Genomic DNA, 13,017 nt, shown 5'->3' on the forward strand with positions numbered 1-13,017 from the left:
AGCACTTTCTCAAAAGAGCTAAATTTGGCTAATTCCTTCTTAACTACGTTTACATTCCATCTATCACCTAGCAAAGAATCTGACCTTGGGGATCTCTAAAGACAGGAGAAAAGGGAGCCTTGGACAAAAAGTCAGTCCCCTCACCCCAATGTGTGTATGTGTGTGTGTGTGTGTGTGTGTGTGTGTGTGTGTATGCGTATGTATGTGACTCCTTCCCCGGTTTCAAGGACTGTGCCCCTCTCCGGGCGCTGACTTCTCTTTGTTGAGGGTGCCTCTATCCCTCCTTTCTTGTTCGGGGTTGGCACCTCGATTGCTGGGCGCAGTCAGTCCCTCTTTGCTCTCCACCCTCTTGCGGAGGCGGAGGCGGGGACAGCTAGCCCAACCTCCTTTCCCCCACTCTCCCACTTGTCTAAAGTCGCGCCTCTTGCCCGCGGGGGCTGTGGGCATGCTCAGTGAACTGGCTGGGGCAAGTTGGACTTGCACGGGGAAGACGCCTTTGCCCTAACCCGGACTCGGGGCTGGATTGACAGCTTGGGGAAGGAGGAGGAGGAGGAAGAGAAAGGCCGAAGAGGAGGGAGCCCCAGCCAGAGACACATGCGCGCTACTGCTGCTGCCGCCGCCGCCGCCGCCGCCGCCGCCGCCGTCCTTCGCTTCCCAGGGAAAGGAAATCTCTAAGAAACGGGCAACCGCGGCCCGCCACTTCCACTCTCTTGCCCCTTCCCCGCGGCGCTGCCTGCCCGTCTGTTCCTGTAGAGAGGGACGCGATTTGAGGCACAGTCTCCCTTCCCCCCCTGGGGGGCGCAGGGACCCCCGCCAGCGCGGAGGGGCGGGGTGGGGGGGCCGGGGGAAGAAGATGGCGACGCTGGGCAGTGAGCCCCAACCTTTCGCCCCTGCGCTCCCGGCTGCAGCCTTGCACCAGCATCACCATCACCATCACCATCACCATCACCACCACAGCGGAGCTGGGGCAGTAGCTGGTGGAGGGGCTGGAGCCGGAGCTGGGGGCGGCGGGGGAGGCTACAACCTGCCTCTGAACCGAGGTCTGGAGCGGGCGCTCGAGGAGGCGGCCAACTCCGGGGGGCTCAACCTCAGCGCCCGAAAACTGAAGGAGTTTCCCAGAACCGTGGCCCTCGGACATGACCTCTCAGACACTGTGCAGGCAGGTGAGTACGCGGCTGCCACGCGTGTGTGTGTGTGTGTGTGTATCGTCCCCTTTTATTTTACTGCCAGGTTGAAAGCTGGAGAGACGGAGATTAACCTGTACACTCTCTAGTTGCGGGGTGTGTGTGTGTGTGTGTGTGTGTGTGTGTGTGTGTGTGTGTGTGTGTTCAGGGAAGGAAGAAGGACGCGGGTTTGGAATTGTGCGGTGCACAGATCCCAAGTTTTGCTCCACATCTTCCGGATGGGCCTGTCTCATGTGCGCCGGGGAAAGCTGAGGCGCGCCTCTGTCTGAGCTTGCGTGTGTATGTGTGTGTTCATGTCTGCGTGCTCGTGGGCGGGGGTGCTCTCCCTCTTCCACATCCTGCCGCAGCTCTCCGTGCGCCGCGGCGTAGCCGGTGTCCGCTGGAGCTACTGGCAGGCACGTTTGTGTGGAAGTGTCGGGATTGGGCGTGCAAAACGTTGCCCTGTGGGTCGCCGGGTGGGTGTGAATCTGACACATGCCTTCCATCCACCCATGCCCTCCTCTCTGTTACAGTGCAGATACCCGCCTTTCTGGATTAGGGTGTTGGTGCCCATCTATTGGCTGTGCGTTTGTGAATGAACAGGCGCCTGCGTTTTGCCCACGGGACCTAATTAGCGTAGGCTCTGGGTACACCGTGAAATCGTGTGTGTGTGTGTGTGTGTGTGTGTGTGTGTGACAGCGAGAGAGAGAGAGACAGAGACAGAGACAGAGACAGAGACAGAGACAGAGACAGAGAGAGAGAGAGTTTCCCCGCCCCCATCTCCATGTAGCCTTGTAGGCATTTTGAGTGGCTCTTGCACACTTATATTTAGATACAATTTAGTTACAAGTGATGTAGGGGTTGAATGAGGGATTCTTCCTATTTTTGTTGTGGTGTAGAAGAAACTTCCAGGGCTGTCTTGAATTGAAATAAACAGTCTGTTCTGCAAGGATTGGATCTTTCTGAACTTTATATTCGTTAACTGTCCATACAGTTTTGTATATAAAAGAGATTATTTAGCTGTCTTTAACTTGATATTTTCCGGGGCAATGGAAGTAACCTCACAAGAAAAGTAATGAAAGTAGCCACTTAATATGAGCCCTGCAAGTTGCAGCCCGTGCCAATGAACAGCCAACTTTTTCAAGTTATGTCATGTGTTGACATATTTCTACAAAGTCTGTTTTTTCTTTGCTAACTTATAATACATACACAGCAACCTTAAGAATATACACTGCATGATGGGGGTGGGATCCACGACTGAGTTCCTTACACAACTTACTTTGCTTTGAACAGTAAAATTTTAGTTCCCTTACTTGGGTTTATTTCATGGCAAACTTTGTTCTTTCCCAGGAATAAGATTATTATTATTATTATTTTTTTAGTTTTTGGCTTGTTCCTCTTCAAGTGCTTCTTATTTTATTCTTTTTTTTTTTTTTTTGAATATTGAAGGTTTCTCCTGTGATTACAAGACTGGGACTGATTTCTTTTCCACTCTGGAGAGAAAATATAAATTCCTCTTGTGGTTTAATAGTGGAGAAAAGCAGTTTCAGCTTTTGGAATACAGGAGAAGCCAGGGTTATTATATTTGAAGCAGTCAGAGTTCTGTGACTTGTGTTTAAGAATACTCATGTCAGTCAAGAAATTGGGCATTTCCAGATATGTAATGGCCACAGCTGGGTAGCTTCTTTTCTATATTGTTACTTCTTAGCTACATCTTCTGAAGCAGAAGTAATTCCCCAAATTGATCAGATCATGCAAAGCCTTTTTTTTTTTTCCTTTTGGGTCTAATTTTAAGTAATTTTATCTCTTGGAACTTGTCTTGTGTCTTAAGGTAGACTTAAGAATGTTCTTCATCAAGACTCCACAGAACACAAAATTGTATGTGAGTCAGAACAAAAAAAGATGACAAGAATAATTAAAATATTGATATTTGAATAGTCTGTGTACCTTTTATAATTTATTTGATTATGTTGTAACCTCTTTTTCCTCAAAATGGGAAACTTATACTTATTTTACATATTTGCTTTCACTTTCTTTTAGATTAATAATTTTTTTTTTTAAAGATCAGAGATGGTTCCATTATATAGTATAATCTAACAGTTGTTACATGTTGCTTCAATAATAAATTAAAGACATTATTATTATTGGGACTCAGTATTTCCTGTTCTTCCCTTCCCTTTTTTAAAGTAATTTTAGTTGTGGGTTCCCTGAGTTACTCATAGGATTAAGAACTAGAAATAGCAGTAGAAATCATCTGGTCAGAGTCCCTCATTTTACCAAAAAAAAAAAAAAATCTCACAAAAGTATAAAATGGCTTATTCAGGTCCCCACAGGTAGCAAGTCCCACTGGGATTGAAAACCAGGTCTTTTGACTCTAAATCTAGTGCTTTTCTATAACAGTACACTTGTAATTAGCCCATTCCATGTTGTATAAATTCTAGATAATGACATTCTTCTAAAGCTTCATTCCTTAAGCTAAAAATGGAATCTTAAAGAGAAGTCTCTAATGAGAGCAACTAAATAAAAATGAAGAACTCTTTTTTTGCATGATGCATGGTGGGGGTGGGATCCAGGACTGAGTTCCTTACACAACTTACTTTGCTTTGAACAGTAAAATTTTAGTTCCCTTACTTGGATTTATTTCATGATAAACCTTACTTCAAAACTCCACAGGACCCAAAATTGTATGTGAGTCAGGACAAAAAAAGATGACAAGAATAATTAAAATATTTATATTTGCTTACTGTTGCCAGTGCTCTTGAATTTGAATACACAGATCTGCTGAAAAATTTTTCAGATATTGGAGAAACACCAATTTTCAGAACATCTTTGCTTCAAGTCAGAAGCTGGTTTTAAAACATGTATTCTTTCCTGAAGGTTGATTACTTGAATACTTTTTTGATATTTGGAAAAAGCAGTAAGTAAAGTAAGAGTTTAAATTGCCTCTAGACAACAACTCAGTATTGATATTTCTTATCAATAAAGGTTAGTGTCACAGAACAGAAGCTATCAGTGGTAAAACATAAAGGAAAGAATTATTTCTCACTAGCTCACTTTTAAACTGTATCTCAGAAACTGAAATTTAAAGGTCTCAAAGAATGGGGCTGCAAAATTGTGAAAATCTTTCAGTCAATGAACAAGAATTTATTAATATCTTAATATGCACCAGAAAGATTCTGTCATCAGTCCTGAGGAAACAAAGTCAAAATCCAAAACTGTCCCTGATATCCAGGGACTTCGAGTAGAGCTGAGGAGACAACATGTATATTTGTAGGTATACAAAAGCCTTTTCTATCTATTTGTGTCACACACACACACATATACATATACATGTGTTCACATGTTTATTTACATGTGTGCTCCATAATATCTGCTTTACCTGCCTTCATGGCCATTGAAACAAATTGTTCTTATACACTCATTCCACCGGGGAAGTCTTACATGCCTGAGGTAGACACTCCACTAACTTACCATAGGGTTTGAGATCCTTTTGTTACTCTCACTCTGGTAAATCTGTTTGCCAAAATGGTTTATTGGAGTGTGGCTGCTGTGTATTCCACCCCTTCTTGGAGCCACAAGTGAGAGTTAGGTGGATCAGGTAGATACCAAATGCACAAAATTAGAGCATCCTCCCCAAATGTTCATATGAACTATTTGTGTCTGAACTGTGACAGAGCATTCCAAGCTCATATTGGAATGATCAGCCACAATCAGACACATTGTAACTCGACTCTAAGGTAATAATATCATTTTGATTCTCTTTATGTATACACACACACACACACACATATACATACACATATGTACTATGTACTTTTTGCTTGGGTCTAGAAAATGCTGTTAAGTGGAAAAATGAGTTAGGTAACATTTGTGAAAGTAAATGCAGAAATGCCTAATCTACCTGGAAATAAGCAACTGTAGATATTCACAGAGGAAGTATGGTGTAAGAGTGGAAAGGGTACTGGACTCTGAAATTTGCAACACCAGAGTTTTAATACCACTTTAATTAGTTTTGTGACCTTGGATAAGTCACTTGAAACCTATCTAGGTCTTATTTATCTCATTTGTAAAAAAAATAATTAGAGTTGATTTGCTCTTGCTTTAGATATATAAAAATTAATGTTAAATTAAGTTTTATTTCCATTTTATTCCCCTGAGGCCATTGATAAGCATATCTGTCAGAGAATTGGACTGTGTTAGGTTCCATGCTCTTTGTGTCCCTCTGCTTAGTGCCTAACATAGTGATACACAGACACTTATTTAATTTTGTTTCAGTGTTTTTACTTGTTTAATAAAGTAATAAGTAACATTATAAACATTTGAAACTATTAGAAACTTTAGAAATTTGTTTCAGATACTCATGGAACAGCATTACATAAACACCGTAATGTGCTTAAATTAAATGATTATTTTCAGAATCTATAGTCCAAAACATTTTTTACCCTTTTATGGACTGAAGAGATTCTTGTTCATTAGCTTTTTGTTTTTGGAAATTAAGATTGAGAGGCCCTATTTCATTAATAATTTATTAGTTATTAATATTATTATTCAGGATGAAAAGTTTATTGAATTCAACATACTGTCTTATTTAAAGAATAACCTATTGCCAAAGATAGTAGTTGTGGACAAAACATTTTATAAATAGGTTAATGTACCTAGAACATAGGAAAATGATTGTGTAATGAGGGGGGAGAGAAGAAATGTATGTCCTTTGTAATTGGGGAGAGGATTTTGAAAAGTAAAGTGAGTATCTTAGAAGTACAGAAAGAAGAATTAAAGGAGAAGGAAGAATGATGTGGTCATGGTGGATAGATAAAAAAGTAACCCGTCATTAATATCTTGGACTGGACCTCACTTGGCAAATAGAATCCCAAATTAAATTAGATATATATTAAATTCATAATATTTTGGGGTGATGAAGGTAAGTACAAAGTTTAATCCTTTGAGGAGTTGTATATCTAATTGAGGAGATAAGATAAAAAAAATCTTTATGTAGCAATTCGTCAACAAGGAGAGATGAAATCAATGGAGATTGTCAGATTGTATGCATAAAAAGTCTGTGTTTAAGGGAAAGAGAGGTCATTTTCATGGTCGTTAGTGGAGATTCTAGATGTAGGGATTTTAGATCAAAAAGGTGAATTGGATTTCACTAGCTGAGGATGGGGAGGGAGAACTGAAAGACAGATATGTGTCTATCTGAAGAATGGTGCAGTTTATATGGGGAAGAACTAAAAAAGCATTATAGATTGTACAGAAGGCTTTAAAGTATAGGTTGTAATCAGCAAGGAACCACTGAATGTTTTCTTTTTTTGGTCCAGAGAGTTACATCACCATATCTATGAAATGATGGGAAAGGACTTCAATTATAACATAGAAATTGAATGGAGGGGGCAGCATGAGATGAAAAAATTTAGAGTATGAGATGATTTAGTGGCTTAATATCTGAAATACCAGTATAAAGCAGGTACTTCCATGAAATTAAGATGTACAGGGAAAATTTGATCAAAGTTCTACCAAATATAGTATTCTCATTTAACAATTTAAAAAAGATGTTCAAGTATTTAACATGTATTGGACACCTGCCATCTAGGGGTGGGGTGGGGGAAGGAGGGGATAATTTGGAACAGAAAGCTTTTCATAGGTCAATGTTGAAAAATTGCCCATGCTTGTTTTGTAAATTTAAAGCTTTAATAAAAACAAAAACAAAAACAAAACAAAGGATGTTGAAGACAGTGAGATATGAAAATGAGAACAGTTAAAAATTTGACTTTTAAGTGGCTGAGGTTTTTGAAATATCTGAAACAGATTATTTAAAATAATTTCATGCTTCAAATTATTGTTAATAACTTGAGATTGTTTTTCATAATATTCAATTTTTCCCCATTTTTCTTCCTTTTTAAAGAAGTTCAAGGATTAATTTAGAATAAGCTTTAGGAAAAATACATTTTCCTTACTTGTTTACTATCTTTAGTAACAAATACATAGGATTTTGTATTTGGAAAGAATCTTCTTAAAGAGCTTTTGGGAATTCTGCTACAATTTCATTATCAGAGTGAGAGCTACAGTTACTGGTCTAATTTAGGACTTAATTGAGTCCAGAATAGGGCTTCTTATTCTCTATTTCCCTACTTGTGCAAATATTGGACTTTGAGAGGAAAATAAAAAGAGAAAGGGGGAAGTATCCAGGACTTCCTGATGTGCCATCTTGGAAGTGGAATTAATGGAACACTGATCTAAATGCTCTTGGATAGAGTGAAGTCTGAGATGTGAAGGCTGTAAGTGCCCTTCATATGTTTGATCTGTTTGATCTGTTGCTTCAGAAATTTTCAACATTTTAGAGTTCTGATGACAAGCAGAATGAATCTGCTGGACACTGTTATGTAGTCAGTCATTCCATAAGTATTTATTAAACACTTACTATGGGCCAATCTTGCAATTTATTTGTCTGGAAATACATGAATTAAATAATTTGAAATTGGGTAGACTTTAAAATATCAGGGGAACACTACTGGAAGTGACTGTGTAATCATTTGAAGCCCAATAATTATTTCATTATAAATATCATAAACAAATTCAGTCTCTCACTATTAATAATACTTTTCTCTTAGAAATTCCCCCCTCCCCCCAGTTATTCAGTCTCTCACTATTAATAATACTTTTCTCTTAGAAATTCCCCCCTACTCCCAGTTAAGGTAGAGGGGATTTTCTTTACAGAGTCTTTTTGAGTGCTGAGGAGGAAGATGACTGGTTTGCATAGTGGTTCTGAATCTTGGTCAAATGTTCAGTACCACTTCATTGTGGTATGGCAAAGGCAATTTCCAAAATCATAAATGCTATTCTTATCACTTGTATTACAGGCTGCTTTATTGACAAGGCAGCAGCATACTAATCATGCATCTAGAAAAAGATCATACAATTATATGCCCCACAACCTTCAGGAATTCAAAGAGCTGATTAGTTTACAAAAGGACAAACCTAGACCTTAGCTTCATCATTCCAAAGATCTGGCTTAACAGTTTGTCAGTCACTGTAACATCTTAACTTTCATTAATTAAAAAAGGATATAGTAAGACTGAAACATGGTATATCACAGAACTTTTTAACAGTTTACATTATTTTTGTGTTTGTACAACATTAAACAGTAAATTTTTTGAAATTAAAAAAAACTGTGCTTGCCTTTTTTTAAAGCTAGACTTTTGATATTTCTTTGATATTATAGGCCTGGTTTTTTTAAATAGTTTTGTTGTGATATTTAACTGCAGTTTAAAGTTCATGTTGGTTGTGCCATTTGCCTAGAAATGTTTCTTGTACTGAATTTTCTCATAGGTTCATTAAGTATAGATTGAAAATATTGTTGATTTTAATATAACATTCATTCTTCTCTTTTTACATATTTATAAATAGTCCTATATTTATAATTTTTAATCTGCCCCTATAACCATCTCCTTCCAGAATCTTTATTGGATGTGCCTTTCAAGAAATTTGGTAATTAGTGTAGCAGATGGGTGATGAACTCTATGGTGGTTGTAGGTTTATTAGTGGGAACTCCCTTCCCCAAACTATCTTGAGCTTTTGTTAAAACCTTACAAAAACTTATTTATGTGGATATGTTCCAGATTCCATTGAGCCTTTTGGATATTTATCTTAGAGGAAAATTAGGTGAATTGTCTAGAGTTAGTATAGTAATTCTGTGGGAAGCAACTTGTGCCCATTTGTACCCTTTTCTTTTTTAAAAATAAATTTTTATTGTTGTCTTTTGCTTTTTCTACCACCATAGTTTCTCCCATATCCCCTACCCTTGTGTCCCCTTGGAAGTCATCTTGTAAAACACAGTATTTTTTTAAAGCTAAAAAATACAAAAAGGGGATCAAAAAGTCAACACAACCAATCAATACATAGAAAAAATTCAGAACAAATGCAGTGTGCAACACTTGTGCATTTCCCATCTCTGCAAATGAGTGGTTTGAATGTGTCTTCTCATTGTATTTCTTCTTGTGAGTCATTCTTATTCTTTATAATTTTGCCACACTGACTTTTGACTGATGTTCTAGTGTGGTTGTTCTGTCCATTTATATTATTGTAGTCATCATATTGTTCTATTGGCTTTGCTTACTTCGCTCTGTATTTGCTCATATATATCTTAAAATAATTCTCTGTATTCATTACATTCATCATTTCTGACAGCACAGTGATAATCCATTACATTTATGTACCATAATTTCTTTAGCCATTCTAAATGGGTAAATGAGGAGAATGGACATCTTTGATTTAATCTTTTATCTGTTGGGCAAAGGTTTTAGTGTATCTCTATTGCACCTGATGTTTACTTTTGATTTTAGATAGATATTTTTAATAATGTTAAAAATAAAAATTTCCCCTTGAATATACCTTGTATGGTTTTTTAACATACCTTAGTGTAGAATTTTGTCAAAGCATTTTCTGGTATCTGTCTCATGTTGGTTTTATATATTTTAATATGATTGCGTTGATTGTTTTCCTACATTCCTGGTATATATTCAATTCATTTGTAATAAATAGTTTCTTGGACAAGTTATTTTAGTTTATTGGACAAGATATTTAAAATTTTTGAATTGATATTAATTAATGATGCTGGTCTATAGTTCTGTTTTATATCCTTCTTTGCTTTAACTATTAGGACTATATTTGTTTCATGAAATAATTCTGGTAAGGTGATTTTTCTCCTAGTTATGGAGAAGAATTTGTATAGTACTGGGATACTGATTTGTATAGCATTGGGGTCACGCAAAAGTTTCATAAAATTCTCATATAATCCATCACTCTCAGAAGTTTTTTCTTTAATATTTCTTTTGTAACTTATTTTATTAACTTTTCAGATATTGGGCTATTTAAGATCTTTATTTGGATGAGGGTAAGGACTACTTGACACCTGTTTCCCCAGGTCTTCAGAAGGCCATGATGAGAGGAAGGCATAAACTTGATAAAAATCATCTCATCACTTGACTCATGCTTATGGAAGAGCTACATATTCCCCTAAATTTGACTTATTATGCTATAGTAAGAAGTATTACACTTGGAAAACATCTGTTCCCACAAAATAGTTCAGAAATATAATGAAGTTGTTTATATGAACAAAATGTTTAGGGTTAATGAACTGTGAGTTAGGCTTCTCTTGCATACCAAGAAACTGAAAAATACTTTTGTAATTAGAATTCTGTATTTAGTCATAAGTTGAGCATAAATGTTGCTTTTTTAAAAATTTAAAATAAGTGTTTTTTTTCTGTTAAAGTAAAATATAGTTAAAAGTAATTTTAAGGATAAAATATTTAAGAATCACATAACAGGAAAAATTTATTTTTTATTTCTTTTTCTTAATAGGGAATTACTACTCCTTTACAATGAGTAATACATTTACTATAGTACAGGGCTTCAAACACAATAAGTGCTTAGTAAATATTTATTGAATGGGTGAAGAAAGGAATCCATCTAATATAATGTGAACCCACTATATTCTATTTTTATCTATTCTAGGACAGATAATTAAATTTTTGGATTTTTTTTTTTTTTTTTTTTTTTTTTTACTTTCTGCTGTTTACCCTTGGCCAGGTCTACCAGAAGAACAGGGGTGAAAATGGACTACCACTGCATTCCAAGAGCCCCCCTTCTTGTTCACTAGGTGATCTTGGGTCTTACTCTCATACCCAAATCTAAAAAAGAGGAAGAGGAAGAGATTTTTTTTTAATGAAAAAACAAACATCTTAAGTATACAGATAAACTTCTGTAAAGTGTGAAGGAATATTAGGTACAGATCATCTATACTTGAACAGTATGATTTGTAAAGTTTGTCTTTGTTCTATCCAAGTTAGTGCTTTCACACAATATTGTTTTAAGTAAAGTGAGCTAACATTTATAGATCCTCCGAGGTTTTTTCAGCTTGCCCTTTTTCCACATTTCCTTTTTCTGGTTTATAGTGCATTACTCCCAATGGAACCAGTCAGTCAATAAATGAGCATTTATTAAGTACATTCTATGTAGGGCATTGGTGATTTAAAGATAAGCAACAAACAAGACATGCTTTCAAAAAGTTTACATATTATTAAGGGAAGCAGGATGTATACATATAAGTAAACATAAAATAGATGAGTGGGAGGGAACCATTAGTAACAAGCTGCTCAGAAAAGGTCTTCCTTGTCCTTTATTCTTATCCAAATGGGATATATTCTGTAAGTCTTCTGCTCATGTTCCACTTTCTGTTTGTCAGGCTATTCTAAGCTTTAGTGATGGATCACTTAGTCAGTCCCTCATCTGAACTCTGCTGATAATAATAGATTATGTTTATCAAACTTTAAGTGGTTATATCTCATTTTTACATAGCCAAATAATTTTTGCTTATATCTGTAAAAAACCATGACAAATATAGAATAGGTAATAGGAGACCTAGTTTCTAGATCTGATTTTTGTTGTTAATGATATGTGACAGCAAGCTACTTAGATTACCTTGGCCTGAGTTCCCTTATGTATAAAGTCAGAATATTAAAGTAGATATGATTTTATAATTTATTAAATTTAATCATGTGAATCTTAGATCCTTAGTCTTTCAATAATTGAAATTGTGAGTCAGGCAAAACATAGGTTGGTGTGAGGATGCAGTATACTGCCAAGAAAGAAGCTCATGAAAGAAGTGACCTAGTGAATTTACTCAGACAAATATATGAATAGAAAAGAAGGTGTAAGTCAATTAAACTGGACAAAAGGTAAACAGCCTATGTACTTCATTTCTATCAAGAGAACTAGAGGAGAAGGAAGGCTCCTGTTACCCTGAGTGAATGAACTGTGAAGTAATTCTGGGAGTATATGGATGAAAGTTTTAGTGGGATGAGAATGTTTTGATGGATTGATCTTATCTAATCAAATAACATGAGTGAGATCACAGATCCAATTGAACTATTAAAATACATTTTAATAAACTAAAAACCCCAGATCCTTCAGTAAATTAATTCTCTTACAAATTTGTAAAGGATCAGGGCAAAAGAGCATTTGAATATTACAATCTTTATGGTTAATAAATGAATGGTTTAGAAAAAGAGATTCCAGTGTGTAGCCTGTCAGTAAATATTTATTGAATGCCTATTATGTACCAAGTATTGGGCTAAGGGCAGGAGATATAAAGAAGTGCAAAAGGCAATCTTTGCTGAGGAGGAGTTCTCAATCAAATGGGGAAGACAATCTGCAAACAAATTTATATAAACAAATTACCAAAAGGATAAACAGTAAATAATTAGCTGAAGGACGGCACTAGAATTAAGAGAAATCTAGAATAGCTTCCAGGAAAAGATGGAATTTTAGTTGGGGTTTGAAGAAAACCAGGGAAGCTGCAGAAGTAGGAATGAGGAAGGAGAGCATTCTAGGCATGGGGAAGAGCCAGGGAAAATGCCCTGAGATTCATCTTTTAAAAATTTCTTTCCTAGGAAGCCTGGTTAATCATCTTTGCCTACATTCCTAAAAGACTAGGATTTTTCTGGTCATTGTGGAAAGTCTGGATTTAAAAACTTTTAGGTATGCCAGTTATCTCAGGAGTTATATGTTTTTGTAATAGAGTTATAATTCATTTAGCACTTACTATTAATGTTTTCTTCTATTTCCATAATACTTTCCAATGCTTTTTAAAAAGAACTTTAACATAGAACACAACTTTATGGACGCTAATATGGAAACTAAATCTGTTTCATAATATTCAGTATATAGCTGTGAATATTTGCTGCTTTTATTATTATTATTATAGCTTTTTATTGACAAAACATATGCATGGGTAATTTTTCAACATTGACCCTTGCAAATACTTCTGTTCCAACTTTTCCCCTCCTTCCCTCCCCCC

General features: G+C 36.5%; 1 protein-coding gene across 5 annotated transcripts in view; it reads left to right on the forward strand.

Annotated features, from left to right (window-relative positions):
- Positions 1-344: 344 nt before the first annotated feature.
- Positions 345-13,017, forward strand: part of LRCH1 (leucine rich repeats and calponin homology domain containing 1) — a 231,129-nt gene continuing 218,456 nt past the window's right edge. For 2 of the 5 annotated variants that reach the window (XM_051987311.1, XM_051987314.1), the window contains exon 1: positions 348-1,163. In XM_051987311.1, coding sequence (XP_051843271.1) covers positions 854-1,163 — 310 coding nt within the window. In that variant the 5' untranslated portion in view covers positions 348-853. Of the gene's footprint in view, positions 1,164-13,017 lie in introns of all 5 variants that reach the window. The other 3 variants (XM_051987312.1, XM_051987313.1, XM_051987315.1) reach the window with 3 other exon arrangements.

Source organism: Antechinus flavipes, chromosome 3, assembly GCF_016432865.1.
Source record: "Antechinus flavipes isolate AdamAnt ecotype Samford, QLD, Australia chromosome 3, AdamAnt_v2, whole genome shotgun sequence".
NCBI classification, from domain to species: Eukaryota; Metazoa; Chordata; class Mammalia; order Dasyuromorphia; family Dasyuridae; genus Antechinus; species Antechinus flavipes.